The following is an 18,965-nucleotide window of genomic DNA, read 5'->3' as shown; positions in this document are numbered from 1 at the left end:
CATATAAATGGCCGCCCCTGCGCTCTGACCCCAAGCTTCTCTCCCCGTTTGTGTGTCTCACGGAGAGCAAGCTGGGGTATGTGAAAAAAGACAAATTCCTAATACAAGAAATTGTATATGGCCAATAAAGTGATCCTATCCTAATGCTGTAGGGAATGACCTGCCGTCCTTAGTCACTGATTGGTGACGACCAATTAGTGGAAGACAATTGCTTAGATGACAATTTAAAACTCAGGCAGCTGAGCCTTCCACTGCTGGTCAACATCTGCTGTCTGGGGATAGAGAGCAGCTCTTCTCTACTGGAAGAGTCGAGAGAGTGAGCAAATGACCAAAGGATGGCCCTGGAGACTCAAAATGCAAGCTTTTTCTGAGAAATGAGTTCATTTTATATTGAAGTGATGCATACAGAGACTTTGAAACAGTTTCAGAGAGACTTGCATTTAAAACCAGCAAGCTGCATAGCTGTCTGGTTAGTATTAGAGGGACTGAAGAAGTCAATTTAGAAGCTCAAAACAGACCTTTGATTTGATTTTGTGTGAGTATCATCCTCACTCTCTAAATAAAAGACCACAATCTTTTTACCCATTGGTTATTCTCCATTTTACCAACACCAGCCAATCAACAATCTTGTCTATGGCATCACTTGCTCCTGAGCGTCACAGATGGTGGCGAAAAACTTAGGGTCAAAAACTCACAAAGAACTTAGTTCTATGAATCTTGGACTTAGACAGTCAGATGCTTCCCTCTCTCTCTCCCTCTGGTACAGTCACAAAACAGTGGGAGAGACAATGCTGACTGACACTGGAAGACTCATCTTCCTGATTTTTAAACTGTCACTGTCTTCCACCAATTGGTCAGGTGACTGAAGATGGCAGGTCATTCCCAACAGCTTTCTGGGAAATGTAGTTTAGACGAGAGCTGTCATCTCATCTGGATGCTGCACACTGGTGGTGGTGGAGGTGAGTCCCCATTACCTGTAAAGCGCTTTGAGTGGAGTGTCCAGAAAAGCACTATATAAGTGTAAGCAATTATTTTTATTATTAGTACTAACCCACAATCCTCTCACATTAACTTTACTCTATAAACCAACGTTTGTGAAAAAGGGGTGAAAGAAGTGTACAGGTTTTCTTGCTCATTCCAGATTTCCAGGTAGGAGGGTACCTCGTCGTCTGAGGGCTCGATGACCTGACACAGCCACGATATGTCTGCCAGTTTGCGGAGCTGCTGGTCTACACTGCTCAGGGCACTGGTCAGCTGCTCCTTCTGAGGAGGATCCAGTTGCTAGAGAGAAATGCAGAAAGGTCAACACCAGGACTCAGCACAATAGGAAGTGTGCGAAACAACACTACCTTTTTAACTGCCATTGAGCTGCACAGTTTTTTTTTGCCTAATTTGTCTACATATGATTCTTCTGACAAAAGAATAGCATATTACTTTATAAATGTCTGTGTTTACAGCAATGTTTTGTCATTCACTCGTCAGACATAAAAATGGTGCTGGCAGGTTTAATTCCCTTGAGTAAATCGGGCCAGCATCAAGCAGTTTGCTACAGTTTTTATCATTTAATTTTCAGACTTTTCAAATCTAAGACTTTTCATCTATTTTCATCCATTAAAAATGAATCCAGAGAAATTCAAAATTTGGAAAGATTAGAAAAAAAGAACAGCAACACATTCTGTTCATCGTGTCTCCACTTAATGAAGAAACGGAATCATGCACTGAGAAAAGCAACAGTCTTTCCGACTATGGGCTGACAGCAGTAGGAGTGTGTTAGTGCTCCCTGTCTGTTGCAGCAGACTCTTGGCAAAGTGTGAATTTGGCACTTACCAAGCACATCTTTCCAGCCAGCAGGAGCTCTGTTTCGTTGTGCAGTGCTTTGACGTTGCTCACCATCTCCATCACCACACTGCAGTTCAGGCCCTGGACAATTAAGACACAGGCAGGTTGGAATGTCATAGGTTTCAACATTTGTCCTTCCGCCAACAATCTGACCTGTGCTTTTAATTAAGTCTTCCCATATCTCTGTGTCTAGAAAAGATGGTTGAAGTGTCCAAGAACACCAAGTGTTCAAGAACAGTTCCAAATGTTCAAGTATTAGAAGGCTGTGTGATAACGTTTCCAATGTCAACGTCAAAATAAATGTCACACAGTTTTCAAAATCCTCAAAGACACTTGCAAAGACAACTCAGTGGATTCCTGCAGAAAGAACAGTGAAACACGACCCACAGAGCAAAAATAGAAACTAAGTACACTTAAAACTGAGAGCAGGGGGCACTCAAAGTGCTGTGAGAGTATGGAACAAGTTACCCAACTATTTTGTTGGAACACATACCCTGGTTCCTTTCAAGAAACAGCAGGATGAGATTCTCACATCAATAGGCTACCAGCTACCAAGCAAGGCCATTTGGGTAGAATTGCCTCCACTCATTGGTAACCTTTCTTCTGTTCTTAATAGGCTGGCTTGAAAGAGCAGGGTATCTGACAATGGGGACCTGTCTGTGCAGGCCTGTGAATACCACAAGAAGTGCTATTTTCTTTCTTTACTGGTGAAGGGGGCTCTGTCTCTATTGCCATTGATGTACGTAGACTGCAGCTGCAGGACCTACCTCTGTGTTCTTGGATTTGGCGTAAACAACATCCATAGACTTGGAGCTGGCGTTGACCGCGTGGGCGAGCTCCTGCTCCATGTTCTGGTGAGACTGGGCAATCTCTCGGATACTGAGCGCCCAGGGGAGCAGAGAACCATGGTTAACACAGAGGTCCATCCAGTTAAAGCACAAGAACACCACCAAAGGGCTGTGTGTATGGCTAGAAAATGTGTCATTAAAGACTGTACACACACACACACCAGTGCACACAGAGCACCTAGTCCTAAAGACAATGGCGTGAAACCAGTTTGCCCTTAGACATCTCACAAGGCATAAAGTTAACAAGGAGGCTCAGGAACTAAGATAAATCCTGCAGAATATTTAGTATCTCCTCTATACTAAGTCAGATAGCAAAGAAGACAAGAAAAGAAAAGACTAAAAAGTAGGGAAATCAGTATGAGTTGATTCAGCATATAAACGTAGAATTAAGTTACCTTCATTACAATAATAAAGGTAAGGAGGTTACAGAAAGGCCACAATGGATGTTCAGTATAAAACACTTTTTGAAAACCTTGCGTGGCGCCTGTACCTGTGAATGAGGGCACCGGCTGCCTGGCCGAAGAGGTTGATCTGAGCCGCTTCTTCCTCCGACACGATCCCTGGGTGCAGTGCATGCTGGGCCGAGGGGCGGGCGAACTCACACTTCTGCTTGTCCTCCCAGGACTTCAGGGTGTTCTCAAAGGCCTGAGAGACGGAGGAGGGGGAGGGGAAGAGTCTGAGTGTAACCAGGGCAGACCGAGCTGGAGCCAGTGGGTTCTGGGGCTACAGATCCGAGCGGCTACCCACCCTGTCCCTGGTGAGGGTCTGCGTGCGGTTCTTGTGGACGATGCGGATGTACCCTGGAGGCTGGACCCAGGCCTCCCCGTCCACCTGCACGGGCACACCTTCGTCCCCCAGGATGGTGATCTTCACGGTGCGACACTGAGAAGACCAGAGGCAGCGGGAGGGAGACAATGAACAAGGTATGAGCCGTGTGTTTAAAACCAGCATTAGTGCACCACTACTGGGCTATGTTTACCTGGGAAATCTGATTTTAACGAAGAAACCCACAGAGAGAGCATGCAAACTCCACACAGATAGCTGTCCAGATACAGAATTGAACCCAGTGCTGCAAAGCATCAGTGCTAACCATTGCACTACCATGCTGCCTGACAGAAGTTTTTTTTTTTTAAGTAATCTTTAGCTCTGAATTCCTTTGTGTACTGTATTTCTTAGTCTTGACTGACAATTAGAAAGCAATCCCTGGACATTTGAACCCAACCTACATAGACGAGCACAGCACCCAGCTAATTGTAGGGATGCAAAACACCACAGCGCAGCTGAGCAGTTTTATTTACAAAATGCATTCTGTAGAACTAAGAGGAAAGACAGCAGTTTTCTCGGAGATCAACTCAGATTCACACGTCATTTCTACATTCTTCTATACCCTTAGGTACAACGTGAACTGACTCTTGTTAAATAAATGCAGTGCTAGTAAAAACACATATCTTTGCACACTGCAAACATCAGAAAAGCCCCTTTGTCAAACATCCGTAGCCTTACTGATGACCTGTTACACAACAGGTGCACTATAATGCTTTTAAACTTCAGAAAACCAGTCTCTACAAAATCAGACACTCTACAATGTGAAAAGCACTTTCCCTCGCCTGCCTCCTCTAAGACCAGCAACTGACAAAGGTACACCGGAGCCTGTAAACAGAAAGCCCAGGAAGCCCCCCTGGCACGCCTGGGCTCCTCTCTGGGCCTTACCTGTGCAATGCGATGGTGCTGCAGGTTGATGACCCGGGACACGGCCATCTGCATACTGCCGAACACCGCAACCACCTCCAGGATCTTGTCATCGAAAGAGGGCGCTGTGAAAGTCTGGAGGAACGAAAAACAAAAGACAGAAGTTTCTTCATTACCAGCCATCATGTAGAGGCAGCATCAGAGCCCCTCTTCATTCTCAGCATTTTAGGGAACTGATGCACGAGAGGGTCAAGGAGTTCGTCTCATCTGTGCTACATAAAAAGTGACGGAAGCGCCAATGAAGTACTTTAACACTGCTGTTGACGGAAGGGTTTCAAATCTAAGGGATATAAGGATATCTACAGAGTATATATATATAAATAATACAAGGGTGTCTGTAGCCTACTAAACATAATGGTTAGTATTGCTGGGCAACTTATCCTTAGAAGAAAACCATTTTGCAGTAAAGTAGGAAATCTTGATGCTGCTGATAAACCACAGCCTTGTGCATCTGGCACAGAGGTTAACATGTACACTACAGGCTTAGACCTGAGGCGATACCGGGATCTCCCCTAAGCCTAGTGTGACGGCAACTTTATAATTACTAAGCTGGGTTTAATATAAATATTGCAAATTCCCACAAGGTAGCAGAAAAACTAGAAAAGTTGTGAAGAGAGGTTTCAGAAGTTTTCTCACATCATCCTCCTTGGTGCCCCCCCAGAAGTTGGTGCCCCCGGCGTAGCTGGGTATGTTGAGCACAGCAATGCCCTGCAAGCTGGGCAGTGGGATGGGTCGCCCGTCACACTGAGGAGAGAAAGAAATGCATGAAATGAGGCACAAGATCCATGGCTGGCATGAATGGGGGCTTACTGAAATTCATTTCCAGATTGTGTGTCACATTTCTTCTTAAGATTTACAATTCTAGCCAAATATTACAACTTCCAAACAATTAATGCGTGTTCACCTCTTTAGATGTTTAGCATTTAAAACAAGATGAACATCACCGAAAACAAACAAGCAAAGGTTAACTGCAAGCTGAAAAACATTGCGGCTGTAGAGCCCTCTCTGTGTGTGTTCACCATGGAATGACCCTTGACTCATTCCTTTGCAGCCAATGCATAGGAACAAGTTCGCCACTTGGACTCTTTTGCGAAGAAACACTATAGATCACCGCTTTCAAAGAAATGGATTGTCTTAAAATACAGTGCTTTCTCAGCTAACAGCTGTGAAACGAGATCTGGGTCTCGCTCGTGTGATGAGTGCGTGTCTCCTCTGCTCCTGCTGGGATTTGATCACGGTTGCACCGAGAATGCACAGTACCTCTCCCATAGGCATCCACTGGGCCTCAACACAGATTCAACAGAACAGCCCTTAGGGCCGTCTGCACAGCAGAATTCTACACTGGCCTGGTTTCCAGGTGCTGACATCACTTCTGGAACAAGCTCACTACACTGAGCCCTGTTCCACCAACACTGCAGGGGTATTTGCAAGCAGGTCCTTACCTCCAGCAGCACCTTCTGCTCCAGGTTCTTGTAGGTCCGATGGAGCAGTTCCTTTGTCCCCAGGACCCCGTACCACATCATGTTCTTCGTGCGGCTCCTGGAGAGCCAAGCCAGAGTTGAGAAAACATTGCTTCTTCCCTGGCCACCCCTGCTTGGCAATACTCTGAACTACTCCAAGACAGGAGCTAAAAGAACTGCTCTAGATATCTTGCGATGGAGTTAAGTCTCTGAACACTACCAACAAATGCATAAAATGTGGTTTTAAAAGATTCAACAGAACTAGCCTTCCACAATGTTCACTCCAGAAATAAACATCTAATCAATAAGCCTCTAAAACCCTCGCATGTCATTTCTGACCTAATGTACATGCTCCTCTTCCTTCTGTTTTGAGAAAATAACATTTTCATCGATGCATCAATCACCTGCACTTTTCTGGGTGTTCATCTCGCTTGTTGTTGAAGTCCAGGGAGATTTTTGCATCCAGTCCGATTCCAAAGTAGTTGTTCATCACACATTTTTCAGTGTAACAGTCACTACCAGGAGGAAAAAAGAAATTCAGTTCAACATTGCCTTGTTCACTATGTTTTTAAAAGACAAGGGAAAATTTGTAATGCTTGGCATAGGGCAGGTTGCGTTTGATCATGGTTTCGAGCCCAGATCATGGCACCTGCTGACTGTGACCAAGATTCCCCAGCTGGCAGCACACAACTGGCCGAGTGTTCCCAGGGTTAGCATGGGAATAGCTTCCCAGCTTTCAGCATCACAGTGACTCCTGCAGCCTCCTGGGCACAGGTTTGTGGTGCCATTAGTTTGGGACAAGTCTCTCCTACAGTCAACGCCTGACCTCCAGTAAGGAGCTGTGGTGTCCTTTATGTCTTAAAAGACAAGTGGCTCAAAAGAGACTGACAATTTTTAGTTCTCCCGTGTATGCTGGGTTTGTAGCTACAAGCGGAGGAGTGAAACAAAATTGGCAAACCCAAATCTGGTGGAAGTGTACAAAAATAATTGGCAATCCCAATTGGCTATTCCAAATTTGGTGGGTGTGTACAAAATTAATTGGCAATCTAATTGGCTATTCCAAATCTGGTGGGTGTGTACAAAATTAATTGGCAATCTAATTGGCTATTCCAAATCAGGTGGGTGTGGCAGAAATATGATGATTCCAAATTACACAGAAAAAGAACAAGAAGACTCAGAGGTTTCCGCTGCTTTTCCACAAATACTCACATGTTCTCTGGGTCGCAGTTGAAGGGGTCGGCATTGACCAGCAGTCTGCTGATGACCGAGCTGCCAGGAAGGGATCCAGACATGCCTGCTCTCAAATCTGCCAGGAAGAGAGGGCAGCGCTGTCAGAGAGGACAGTGATTTTTGTGAAGCTGGGCCACTGACGTTGCACTCTGTAAGCGGCCAACCACAGCACAGTCAGATTGATCAGATGGCTGACCTGAAACTGACGACAGCCCCCCGAAGGTCTACTGAGCTGAAACTGGTACATAAATGGTAACCAATGGAAATGTAGTACATTTGCTCCTGGAATGAAATACTGGGACTAACAAAGTATTACCCTCTGCAGCAGGATATACATCAGCACAAGAGTTGTACTCTTTGTCATTAACAAGGTACAGGGCAGATTCAGGAATCATACTTGGGAACAGAATTTTGGTGTTCAGCATTGGCATGTTGTCCCTGATTCCGGTCTGTGCTGGGAGCGATGCTGAACTGCCCAGCGATAAACTCCCCTTGCTGATCAGTTTTTCGCATGGTGATTTGGACACTGTCAAAATAAGATGCAAACAAGATGCAGGTCAATATACCATCCTGAGCCATATCCTTCAGATTTGTACTTGCAGCCACTGCACATAAAACTGTCATTAAAAACTGCACTTAAAAAAACAAACAAACATTTTCTTATTAAACAAATTTATTGATAAGTAATCTTAACTTATATTAAATAATATGAACCAAGACAAGAATTTACAACAAAGTGTAGACATGCCAATGCAAGCTACAAAAGATAGTAAAATATCTGTAAAGTGACCCAGAGGAGGGTCTTCCACTCGTACTTGTCTCAGGATCCTTTCAAGTGATTATAAAAAAGGATTCTGCTCAGACTTCTTGAAGAACATACCCTGATCTGCTTTACCTCACCTGTGTTAATATGTGCTTCAGTCTAATTGACAAATGCAGTTTATTTTTACTTTCATTAGAAAAGGGCATTATGGACTTTCTGCTCAGTTTATTTCCTGTCCAGGTAGGAAGCGACACTGGGTCGAGAAGGCTCACCTCGGCGAGCGGGCCGGGCCTTGGTGTTGTGGCAGGCGTTGTTCCCGCTCTGGGAGGACTGGAGAGAGAGCTTGTCTTCTGCGCGGCTCTCCTCCTCCAAGGATGGACTGAGCGCGAACACCTCCTGCTCCTGGGTCTGGGCGTTCTGTTCATCCACAGCTGCATGGCGACACATCAATACAGACATGATCAGAAGGACACTGGCCAGTGACGAGCTCCTGACAGACACGATCAGCTGGACACTCATCAGTGACAAGCTCCTGACAGACACGATCAGCTGGACACTGACCAGTGACAAGCTCCTGACAGACACGATCAGCTGGACACTGACCAGTGACAAGCTCCTGACAGACACGATCAGCTGGACACTGACCAGTGACAAGCTCCTGACAGACACGATCAGCTGGACACTAACCAGTGACAGGCTCCTGACAGACACGATCAGCTGGACACTAACCAGTAACAGGCTCCTGACACAGTTACGATCAGCTGGGCACAGACCAATGTCAAGCTCCAGACACAGACAAGTAAATTCAGAAAGCACAACTCATTGTCCCTGACAACATTCAATCTTTAGAATAGCAGCTACATGACTGCTGTAACTTAAATCTCCATGACACCCACTATTCTTTGTGTATAGAAGTGCCTCCTGTTCTTGGTTTTAAATGCACTTTCACATAGATTCAATTCTGGCCTCTAGTTCATTTTACACTATTTAAAAAATGTTTGGTGGATTGACTTTATCAATGCCTTTGCGGCATTTGCAATTTCAGAAAGAAATCTTAATGCACAAGGCCCAGTACATTTGTTATGGTCTTTAGACACTTCCCTCTGACACAAAGGGCAGCATGATGCCAATCTCTGAGGTCTCCTAGGGGGGAGGAGAAAGTCGAGGAGCTCACCCTTCTCCGTGTGCTCGATGATCTGCCGGATGGCTTTCTTCAGGCTGTTGGCTCTTAGCATGAGCTGCTCCCGAGGTTTGAAGATGGCGGAGGCCGCGCGAGGGGAGCAGGGCGCCGGCGGGACAGCTGGCACGGACAGCACCACCCCCTCCCCTTCTTCCTGCTCCTCCGCTATGGTAGGCGGGGGGGTGGGCAGCATGCTGGAGGCCTGAGCTTCCTCGTTCAGCGTCTTGAGCAGCGAGTCGAGCTTCTCTTTCAAGACCCCACACTGCCGGGGAGAAAGGGCGACGGTCAGTCAACGGAGAGGCAAGGTCACGAGCGCCCGCAGGCACACTTTCCACACGAGAACCAACAACGGGTTGCGGACACAGCCGCAGAAAAAAGCATCGGTACCCTGATGTCAAAGACACATTTTTAAAAATATGTATTCGTTTAGGCAGCTCCTATTGCTGTTAGCACACATAGGCAAGCTTTCTGAAGGCAGTCTGGAAGGAGGGCATCGAATCCCACCGTCGGCAACGGGTGCGACAGTGTTATTGAATACCGTTGTCGGTAACGGAGGGTGGCAATGCTTTTGCCTGCAACAGAATAGAGTCTAGACTGATCTGACCAATAAAGCACACTGGGGTGAAAACTGCCAAATAAATGTAAAGATTGATGTAGAATGTGATGTTAAAGATTCCCACATGGACCAATAAAATTCCAGGGGCTGGGCTGGACAGGGCCTCACCTTTTTGGCCATGGCCTCGGACTCCTCAGAGCTCTCCGGAGTCTTCTCGTAGGCCTTCCCCACTCGAGCCACAAAGTCCTTCACGGTCTCACACAGCACCCTGCAGACACAGCGCACACACAGAGGCCTAATTCAAGCAACAGCGCAGTGGTGAAATTCAGGAACTGGTCGAGTTGTTTTAGTGGCGAGGTGATCACCGCCCCATCGCAAGCCGTTGGGCCTGAAAACAAGGCATACTCCAGCTGGAGCATAAAAATGTGCTTTTATTAAAGGCTCTTGCCATAGCACTTGCCAACACTTGGGGTGTAAAGAACAAATGTTCAGAAAAAGCAAAGAGTGTTACGAGAAAAACTGATAAAAAGCACACCCCCAAATACGAATATACCGGGCTAAAAAAAAGGAAACACACTTCCAGTTTTTAAAATCTTTTCTTTTTAAGGGTACATTAAATGGTGATTTTGTTGTGATTAAACTACAGGTCTAGCATCGAATCCAAGACGCTCACTTGGCTGAGGAAATCACCACCGAGTGCTGGTCCGAGGTCAGGATCTTGGACAGGTGTGCTGCCACGGAGTCCTCATAGGTGAGAATCTGCTGCACCTTCAGCAGAGAGGCGACAGACACAGGCTTAAAACAGAAGCACACTATGTTAAAAACCTGCTCTTTTGGGAAAACCTCATTTTCCTAAATAACAGAGAAAAGTATTATTCTCCATAATCGGTGCTGCCATTATATTGCGCTGTCATTAATATGGAAATAAAAAGAAACACAAAATGTTTGCTTGCACAAAACACTAGTTTCTAGCATCAGTGCAGAGCCTGCACATGTTTTTGTCAGGCCTGTAAACACACGCAGGCGCACAATAGTGCATATCAGCCAGGCTCTGGGAGGATTTACAGTGCGGCCTACACGTGGCGAGCCGTACCTCTGAGTCCTCGCTGCAGTCCTCAGTGACGGTAGAAGTGGAATGTTGCCGAGGGAACTTGGTCTCATACACCATGATACTCCACCTGCAGGCAAGGGGTGGAAACACACAATCGATACAGAATCCTCTCATCCACAGCACTGAATATAAGCTTATCACACTCTGAGCAAAAAAAAAAAGTAAAGAAGGAGTGACAGACAGAGGAAAGGTACAGTAAATACTTCTAAGGTACAGTACTCTGGGGTTGTGCACGTATCCTTAAAATGTGGAGGGGCGACTATTGCAGGAGCAAAGGATCCCCCTGTCAGCTTCAATCCCTAATCCCAGCAGTGTTCAGGACCTAACATTTAATCTCCAGTACCAACAGAGTTCAGGATCTCCTAAAATACAACAAATCTCTAACCACTCTTGCTTGTGGGACTGCCCAGATATAAACCATGGCTCTTCAGTGTCTAGAATCGGTTCTGCTGTTTGTATTGATGAGGCACTCTGAATCCCCATTAGACATTCTAACACAGAGCTGGTGTCATATTTGAGACAGAGCTATAATGCCCGCAGGACTGACTCTCTTTAAAACCCCCGAGGCCAGTCAAGGCTGTCGGTTTAGCCTGCTCCAGTACTGTGGATTCCCCAGGGTCAGCCCGCTTCCCTCACCTGTCCAGCATCTTGGTGCTGGCGCGCTCCAGCTTCTCCAGGATCTGCGGCAGCTGCGTGTCGTCGTCACAGGCCGAGCCCCAGCCCAGCACCCGCGCCAGGTCGTTGCCGGTGCCCAGGGGCAGCACACCCAGCTGGCACTACCACAGAGAGAGGCATGAGGGCAACAGGACCGTTAAACTGAGGAATTCAACTCAAATTCAATGTAAAAAATATCAAAGCTATCAAAGCGCGGGAGCATAAAAGGTCCAAGAGTTAAAACTCCAGCGTGCAGAACACAAGAATGCAGTTGCCTTACTTTTACTGTTTCCAATGCGGAGTTTAGGTAAAGAACAGGAAGAGCAGTATGTACCACTATCTGTGGGACTCTTAACTAAACCTAAATCTTTACTCTATCCACATCTACCAAGAGGTAGAAAAATTGACATGTTTGACTGTGGAAGTTTATTGCAGCTTTCTTCCACTAGAGAGCAGTATGACTCAACTGAACGCATTGAAAGAGCCCGAAACAGTCCGCACTGCACACTGACTTTTGCCCACTTGGGATCCTTCAGTGTCCGAAAAATAAAATATCCTGCGCTTTAACCATTGTTACAGAGGCACAAGTTAAATGTTTGTTTTGCTCATTTTAGGAATTTCTGCCTGTCGGATCAGAAATGCCCTTTTGTAAGTTAGAGAAAACAAAAAGGCTTTGTTGCGTTTTTGAATTCGGCCACATGAAAAAGCCGACTTAAATGTAGCAGTTACCAATCCCCTCATTTAAAAACGCAACAGGAGCCTCCAAACGTCCACACTCCCTGCCGTCAGTGCCCTTGGTTTTGGTTTTAAGGGTAAGGAATGTGGGAGTTGGGATGGTTATATGGTTATATACGTACACAAGCTCAAGGAGGAATGAAAAAGGCCCTATACCTGCTTGTGCAGAGTGAGAGCATCAATCTCCGACAGCACCCAGCCCACACTCCCGTCCCCACCGCACACCAGGATGCGAAAAGTGTCGAACTTCTGGAAGAGCCGCAAGCTGCCCACACACATACACACAAAGGTGAGATCGCTTAGCCTCCGAGCTCCGCCTCAGGAGAAACACAAAACACACACGGCGGCCGGGGGGGGGGGGGAAGAAACGTGGAAAAAAGCAAGCGAGGGAAGGAAGTCCCTCGGACGCCGCGGAGCCTGGTGTTAGTCGCCCGAGGGCTGCACCTGCACGCACCAGACCGAAAACAGGCCGGAAACGAGGGGAGTGCCAGGAGAAGACGCAGCCGTCCGTCTTACCCGAGGTGGGGACCCCCGTTCATCAGGTCGAAGACCTGGGCCGGGTTGAGCAGCTGTTTGAAGCGCCGCAGGAACTTCACCCCCTGGTTGTCGCCGCTCTTGGAGTTGACGAAGACGAGGAGGGGGCTGGTGCAGGAAGGAGGGCAGGTGGCCTTCCAGAAACCTGGCAGGCAGAGGAGAGCGGAACCACTGAATGAACACTGGTATAAAAGCCAAACACAGATCTCTGTTCTAACCCGAGAAACGGCATTCTGTGCGCTCACGGAAGTCCTCTAGGCCAATCCCAAACGGTCCTGGAGGAACGCTGTTCTTCCGCCAGATGAGTGCTTAATCGCAGGCTTACTGATTTCAGCTTTCTATCTGGGGCGCATTTGTAAATTTGCTTTCAGTTCTTAAAAGCTCAAATGGGGTTTGTAACTGCTATCCACCCTGTATGGGTTTCTGAGTTTCAGGGCTGCCATCATTCAGGCGTGATGCCTGAAATGTAACCAACTGGACCAACAGTAAGTGTGGAGGTGCCTAATACAGCATCAGTTCATCAACAAGTCAGCTAGCAAGAGCTATTCAGTCAGAAATAAATTCACAGCTGAGAGGCCATGTAAACATGGGAACAGTACCCTTGAAGTAGGGTTTTCCTGTCACTACACTGGATACCAGTCAGGAAATTCTAGTCCAGAGGGACCTATATGATCTACTGGTGTGCCTATATATACTCAGAGCAGGAACTTGATTCTCATTAGAAGTCTCCCATGCCTGTACTGATCGAGTGAAGATAGAGCTGTCTAAAGGAAAATGGAGAATAACTTCAGAGAGCTATTACTCACCATCTGAGTCGATACTGTTGAGGGCAGTTGGGGGAATGACGGACACTTTGCACTGACCCAGCGGACACTTATTGGACAAGAGGTCTTTACACGCTGTGTGTACCTGAGACAGAGGAACAATCCCAAAATCAATATCGCATGTATATCCTGCCCCCTAATGTGACGTTTGAAGACACTTTCTAAGAGGGTGTTAAACTTTCTCTCAACCCACTGCTGACCGACAATGCTCTTCACAATGCATTGAGGGTGATCACAGCAAGATAAAACAAATCACTACACACGAATGGCAACACGTTACTCATAGAGACCTGGAATCCCACAACCAGTCTGGCTGTAAGGAGACTCCCATTTCCTCCCACAGTCCAAAACATACTGGTAAGTTAGTTGGCTTCTGGAAAAAGTGTGTGTGTCTGTGCTGTGATGGACTTGTGTCCCATCCAGAGTGTGCCCTGTCCTGTTTCTTGTCGGGATAGACTCAGGCTCCCCTGCGGTCCTGAACTGGACAAAGCAGTTCGAAAACAGATGGGCGGATTTCTACCAGTGACTACAGGCTTTTGTCTAGGGCCCAAGGTTTTGTATTTAATATCATTTGACGTACATGAAAAAAGCACGCAATGACAAACAAACCCATTATGGATTTGTAAAGAAAAAGATCAAGAATAGAATTAACGATCATTTGTGAAATGCAGAAGTACAGCTTTTAATAATTTTTTACATTTTTAAACTAAAAGACAAACATCACCAGCCATTAACTGTTATTTATTAATGAAAGAACAACAAAACAATCCAGACCTATAAGCACTGAGAACACTTTTGAAAAGTGTATATTATGGGCTTTATACTATGATTTCTATTATATCAGATGCAGGGCTGTGAGCAGAGGTCCTGGCTGCTGGAGTCTTACCATGGCTTTGCACCACAGGCAGCGCCAGTCCTGCAGGCGCAGTACACTGCCACAGGTCTTGTCACACACGGTGCACTTGGCGCTGACCGGCAAGTTCCCCTCCAGCCACTGGTGAGGCATGGAAATCTGCAGGGAGCAGACATATTGGAGAAAAACCACAAACGCCACAATACAGAGCTTAAACAGCTCAAAGTCCAATCTGAGCAGTTCGTATTCGGTCTGACGCCGAACTCCTCCGAAACCTCTCGTCTCAAAGAAAGGGCGCATTGTCACTTATCGGCAGTCACAGTTAAAACAGCCTCCAGATTTACACTGAAGACACATCTGTGGCTTTCTCTTATCTGCTATATCTGTCAGTTCTCATAAGTCTCTTACCGATCTCTGCACATTGCTCGGCTTAGCAAGCCTGTGGTTTCCGTATCGTAACCTTACTTAGAAATGCCCATCTTCTTGTAAATGTACACGTTTCTCATGAATGAACAAACTTACACAGACCTCTGTTTTACCTGTTGTCTTTACATAGCCGATTTTGAAACACCTTTTTTGGTTTGCAACTTTTATTAAACTTTCTACAACCAACCCCTTCCTTCTTCTCAAGAGTTGTCACTTATTTGCTGATGCTGTACTTTCGATGAAAAGAGGCCGAGATGAATCTTTCCTACACGATAACTGATACAGAATTTTGGCCAAGTACAGAGACCCTTCAGCAGGCAAGCTCGACAGATAGCTCAGGTCCTCCAACAGTGAGGTCCTATTCTGAGCAGAGCTGCCAGTGTCAGTAACGCTGCATTAGAGAGCACAGCAGGCAGTCTTACCCCATCCTCATCCTCGATGATATCCTTGCCGATGGAAGCCAGAGTGGTCCATTTACAGTTGTTGGTTGCCCTGATGGCACAGCGCTTGTGGGCTTTGAACTTACACACTGAAGACAAAAGGAGAAACAGTAAAGACTCATGCAGCCCAGAGAGTTGGCCAAACCAGCTGCACAGCACTAGAAGAAATAAGACAAAGAACCACAAAGCAGGAGACCAAACACTGAAGCCTGCGAGTTCCACCTGTAGTTATGGTGAGTCACAGTGTCTTTCAGTTTAAAAATGTGAGAAAGGCTACAATCAAGATGAGGTGATTCATCCCATTTTGCTCGTTTGATAGTTGATAGTTAATTGATCCAAGAATATCATCTGTTTCCTGATGGAAGAGAGAGTATCAGCTGTTCCACACTCCCACAACCCCTTGTAAACAAGTGCCTCCTGTTCTCATTTTAAATGCACTTCCATCAAGGTTCTACTTGTGTATTCTTGTTTGTGTTGCTATGCCCCAACGAGCTCCAGCACTGCTACATTAGCTCCACCAATTGTCAATGCGCATTCCGCACATGCTGGAGACTTACTGGGGCCATCCTCAACGAGATTAGGCCGGGCCTATCAGGCCAATTAGGGAACATCGCACAGTATTTACGCCCTGAGGAATCATTCCTCAGGGCTCAGACATTGAGTCACTAACCCTGCCTTGAGTTTGTCTCAGGCTCTCAGAAGTATTTCTCAGTAGTCTTCAGTCTTCAAATAAATAATCTTGATTGCTGCATATCCTGGCTCATTGACTCTAATTTCCACTGAGCCCGTTTCAACACCTTGTAGGGCCCGGCCCAACAGTTTCACTGTTGAATCTCAAGAGATCTACTGAGTTGACTTTGTCAGTGCCTTAGAAGATTTAATACTTGTATCAGGTCCCCACGTAGTCTTCTCTGTTGCAGACTGAAGTGCTGTTCCCACTAGCTTGCTCTTCTCTGCACTGATCCCAAAGTAGCAATATCTGTCCTATAATGTTGTAGCCAAAACTGTGAAACACATTCTAAATAAGGCTTTACTAGATTCAAATTGTACATTTTTACCTATATATTCTAGCATTTGGTTTGTCTTTCCTTTTGAATTGCTGCCCCACGTTGCCCACAAGATGTAAATGACGTGACAACGTAAACAACTCTTTTTTTATCATTAGCCTCTTCTAACTTAGCAATTCCTTCTTGGTATTTATAATTTATCTTATTACTACCTGTAGTGGTATTACCTACATCTTTTTTAATTTGATTTGCAGCTTCTACAGTGTTTAAATTGAAACTGTCTACAAACATGACTCATTCAATAACTATTCCGTGATCACTGAGATAAATTAAGAGCAGTAGTGGCTCTAATACAGAGTCCTATGGTGCTTTGCTGGGTACATCAGCTCAATCAGAGTATGCACCCCTTACCTGTACCCTCCATTCTCTGTTTCATAACTGATTCTCAATCCAAACACTCATCTACTTGAATACCTACCTACTGCAATTTGAGAATTAATAATTAATTGAAAATCGAAATAAAAACGTAAGACCTTGGTATATTCATTACTGTAGATGCTTGCTCAAAGAACTCTAACAATTCAACAATTCAATTCAAGGCAAGGCCTTCCTTTTCTAAATGCTTTTCTATTTCTTTCCTAGGATATCATTTCCCCACAGGTGATCATCTTGAAATAATCATTTCCTTGACCTTGTGTGCCACATAACTTGGAATCATAGGTCTATAATTACATAGTTCATTTTTCCCCACTTTTCTTATGGATGGACACTACACTGGCATTTCTCCAGTCCCTGAGTATGACCCCTGTCTTAAGGGACTTTTGGAAGAGTTGCATCAATGGCTTCTGAATAACGTCTCTTTTTTCCTTAACTACAATTGGTTAGATACCATCGGGCCCTGGGGATTCATTAATCTTCAGTGCTTCTAGTATCTAATACACTCTCCCTCTTCTGTTCTAGCAGTATCCAGTACAGAGCCTGGTACTTCCACTGCCTGAGGCCTGTTGTTGACTTCTTCCCTAGTGAACACCTAAGAGAAATACTCCTGAGTACATCAGCCATTTCGCTTTTGTTGTCAAGAAGTTTCCCATTATTCTCCAGGAAATATTTTACTTCATCCTAGAGAGTTCTTTTTCAGTCAGAGTACTGGAAGAACTTTTTATTAATTTTAGCCTCAATTGCAATATTCCTTTTTACCTGTACCTGCAATACATCGGACTATTTTAAATATGATCCTGCTGGTTTTTATAAAGCACTCTTTTCTGTTATAATTCTTCCTCATCGTTTTCTTGAACCATCTGGGGCACTGTTTTTTTGGCTTATGATTTTATTCAATTTTGGAATAAAAAAATCGTTCTGAGCTTTAAGTAGAATCTGTTTAAACTGTTACCATCGATTTTCTACTGATTTCATATCCTGCTATTTGATCCATTCCTTTAAAATCTGTTTTCTGGAAATTGTCAACTTTTGCTCTGAACTCTGGGAAGCTCTTCCAAAGATACTGAGACAACAAAGTACAGAGTTATTTTTGTTTTACAGTCAAGCAATTTCTGTTTGTTGTTTTGAGATGAAATGAATGATAAGTAAATGTACATTATATTTTAAAGAAATTCCTTAGAAACATTTGACCATGTAAGAACAAATACGCACTTTGTGTTCAACCTCAATGTCAAATGACCATATGTATTGGGGCAGAGAATTTCAAAGTACAGTAGTCATTATTTAGTTGTGCTTCTCCAAAAGACTTTTTGAGGTCTGCAACACAGTGAGCTCAACAAACTCCTTGGGTAATCTTGGAGCTGCTTTGCTGCAGACACTGAGCTCTTATCCATTCATGGGGTGCCCAGACTTCTTTTTTTTTCTTGTAAAATGCTTGTAAAATGCTGCTCAATTGGATTTAAATCTAATTCCAGCTGCAGAGGCGGTCATTTATGCTGAAGACATGACACTACTTCTGCTGTGCTTCAGAATTTGCAGTAAGCAGAAAGATGAGCAAGGAAAAGCCAGCACGGTGGAGCAGTGATTAGAAGCACTGCCTCTCAGCGCTGGGGCCCTGTGATCAATTCTGGACATGGGGTGCTATCTGTGTGGAGTTTGCATGTTCACATGGGTTTCCTCCAGGTGCTTCAGATTCCTCACATAATCCAAAAATATACTGGTAGTTTAACTGGGTTCAGGGAAAACTGGCCCCGGTGTGAGTGTGCGTGTCTGTGTGTGTCCTGTGATAAACTAGTGGCCCATCCAGGGTATATCCTGCCTTATGCTCGCTGTTTGCCAGTATAGGCTCCGTCTCCCCTTTGTCCGGGAATCGAAAGAAGCAGTTAGAAAATGGACTGATGAGTTTTGGAACAATGTCTTATACACAGATTATCTCAAGATACACCTGCAAATGTTCCAAACAAAACTACAGCAGCTATGAGTCCCCGACTGGACGTGTATGGGCACCTCTGGGACCGACTCACTCATCTGGATTGATGATGTACTGTAATTAACAATGGCAGCAGCAGAATGGATTCTGAAGTTTACACAAAACATTTCATCTTCTCATGTAAATGAAAGTGCACCCATATTTAAAGGGTGGTGCTTCACCATGCAGCACTACAGTGGCCCAAAACATGGGAGTTCACTAGCAGGAAAAAATGGAACATCTGGTCGTCAATCTGCAGATTTAAATCCAATTGAGCAGATCTGACACCCCCCAAAAATTCAAAGTATTTCTGGATTGAACGTAAAGGTTTTTTTTTGTACTAATGTGA

General features: G+C 45.2%; 1 protein-coding gene across 7 annotated transcripts in view; it reads right to left on the bottom strand.

The window, feature by feature from the left end:
* The window catches only part of dgkd (diacylglycerol kinase delta), a 50,636-nt gene that overhangs the window by 10,428 nt on the left and 21,243 nt on the right, over nucleotides 1–18,965 (bottom strand). For 5 of the 7 annotated variants that reach the window (XR_015928083.1, XM_088611323.1, XM_088611305.1 and 2 more), the window contains 22 exons: nucleotides 15,185–15,291; nucleotides 14,370–14,495; nucleotides 13,466–13,568; nucleotides 12,642–12,804; nucleotides 12,282–12,390; nucleotides 11,373–11,512; nucleotides 10,719–10,803; nucleotides 10,299–10,420; nucleotides 9,794–9,893; nucleotides 9,064–9,331; nucleotides 8,162–8,320; nucleotides 7,524–7,652; nucleotides 7,106–7,202; nucleotides 6,301–6,411; nucleotides 5,879–5,975; nucleotides 5,073–5,180; nucleotides 4,398–4,511; nucleotides 3,435–3,569; nucleotides 3,178–3,332; nucleotides 2,607–2,718; nucleotides 1,828–1,920; nucleotides 1,162–1,281 (listed from right to left, as the gene is read on the bottom strand). Coding sequence is in view for 6 of the 7 variants with exons in the window: in XM_088611323.1 (XP_088467449.1) it covers nucleotides 1,162–1,281; nucleotides 1,828–1,920; nucleotides 2,607–2,718; nucleotides 3,178–3,332; nucleotides 3,435–3,569; nucleotides 4,398–4,511; nucleotides 5,073–5,180; nucleotides 5,879–5,975; nucleotides 6,301–6,411; nucleotides 7,106–7,202; nucleotides 7,524–7,652; nucleotides 8,162–8,320; nucleotides 9,064–9,331; nucleotides 9,794–9,893; nucleotides 10,299–10,420; nucleotides 10,719–10,803; nucleotides 11,373–11,512; nucleotides 12,282–12,390; nucleotides 12,642–12,804; nucleotides 13,466–13,568; nucleotides 14,370–14,495; nucleotides 15,185–15,291 (2,753 nt within the window). In the remaining variant the exon portion in view is untranslated. The remainder of the gene's footprint in view (nucleotides 1–1,161; nucleotides 1,282–1,827; nucleotides 1,921–2,606; nucleotides 2,719–3,177; nucleotides 3,333–3,434; nucleotides 3,570–4,397; nucleotides 4,512–5,072; nucleotides 5,181–5,878; nucleotides 5,976–6,300; nucleotides 6,412–7,105; nucleotides 7,203–7,523; nucleotides 7,653–8,161; nucleotides 8,321–9,063; nucleotides 9,332–9,793; nucleotides 9,894–10,298; nucleotides 10,421–10,718; nucleotides 10,804–11,372; nucleotides 11,513–12,281; nucleotides 12,391–12,641; nucleotides 12,805–13,465; nucleotides 13,569–14,369; nucleotides 14,496–15,184; nucleotides 15,292–18,965) is intronic. The other 2 variants (XM_088611295.1, XM_088611284.1) reach the window with 1 other exon arrangement.

Source organism: Lepisosteus platostomus, chromosome 2, assembly GCF_059453375.1.
Source record: "Lepisosteus platostomus isolate fLepPlt1 chromosome 2, fLepPlt1.hap1, whole genome shotgun sequence".
Lineage (NCBI taxonomy): Eukaryota > Metazoa > Chordata > Actinopteri > Semionotiformes > Lepisosteidae > Lepisosteus > Lepisosteus platostomus.
The sequence above is the reverse complement of the archived record's forward strand: the minus strand, read 5'-3'. Positions and strand labels throughout refer to the sequence as shown.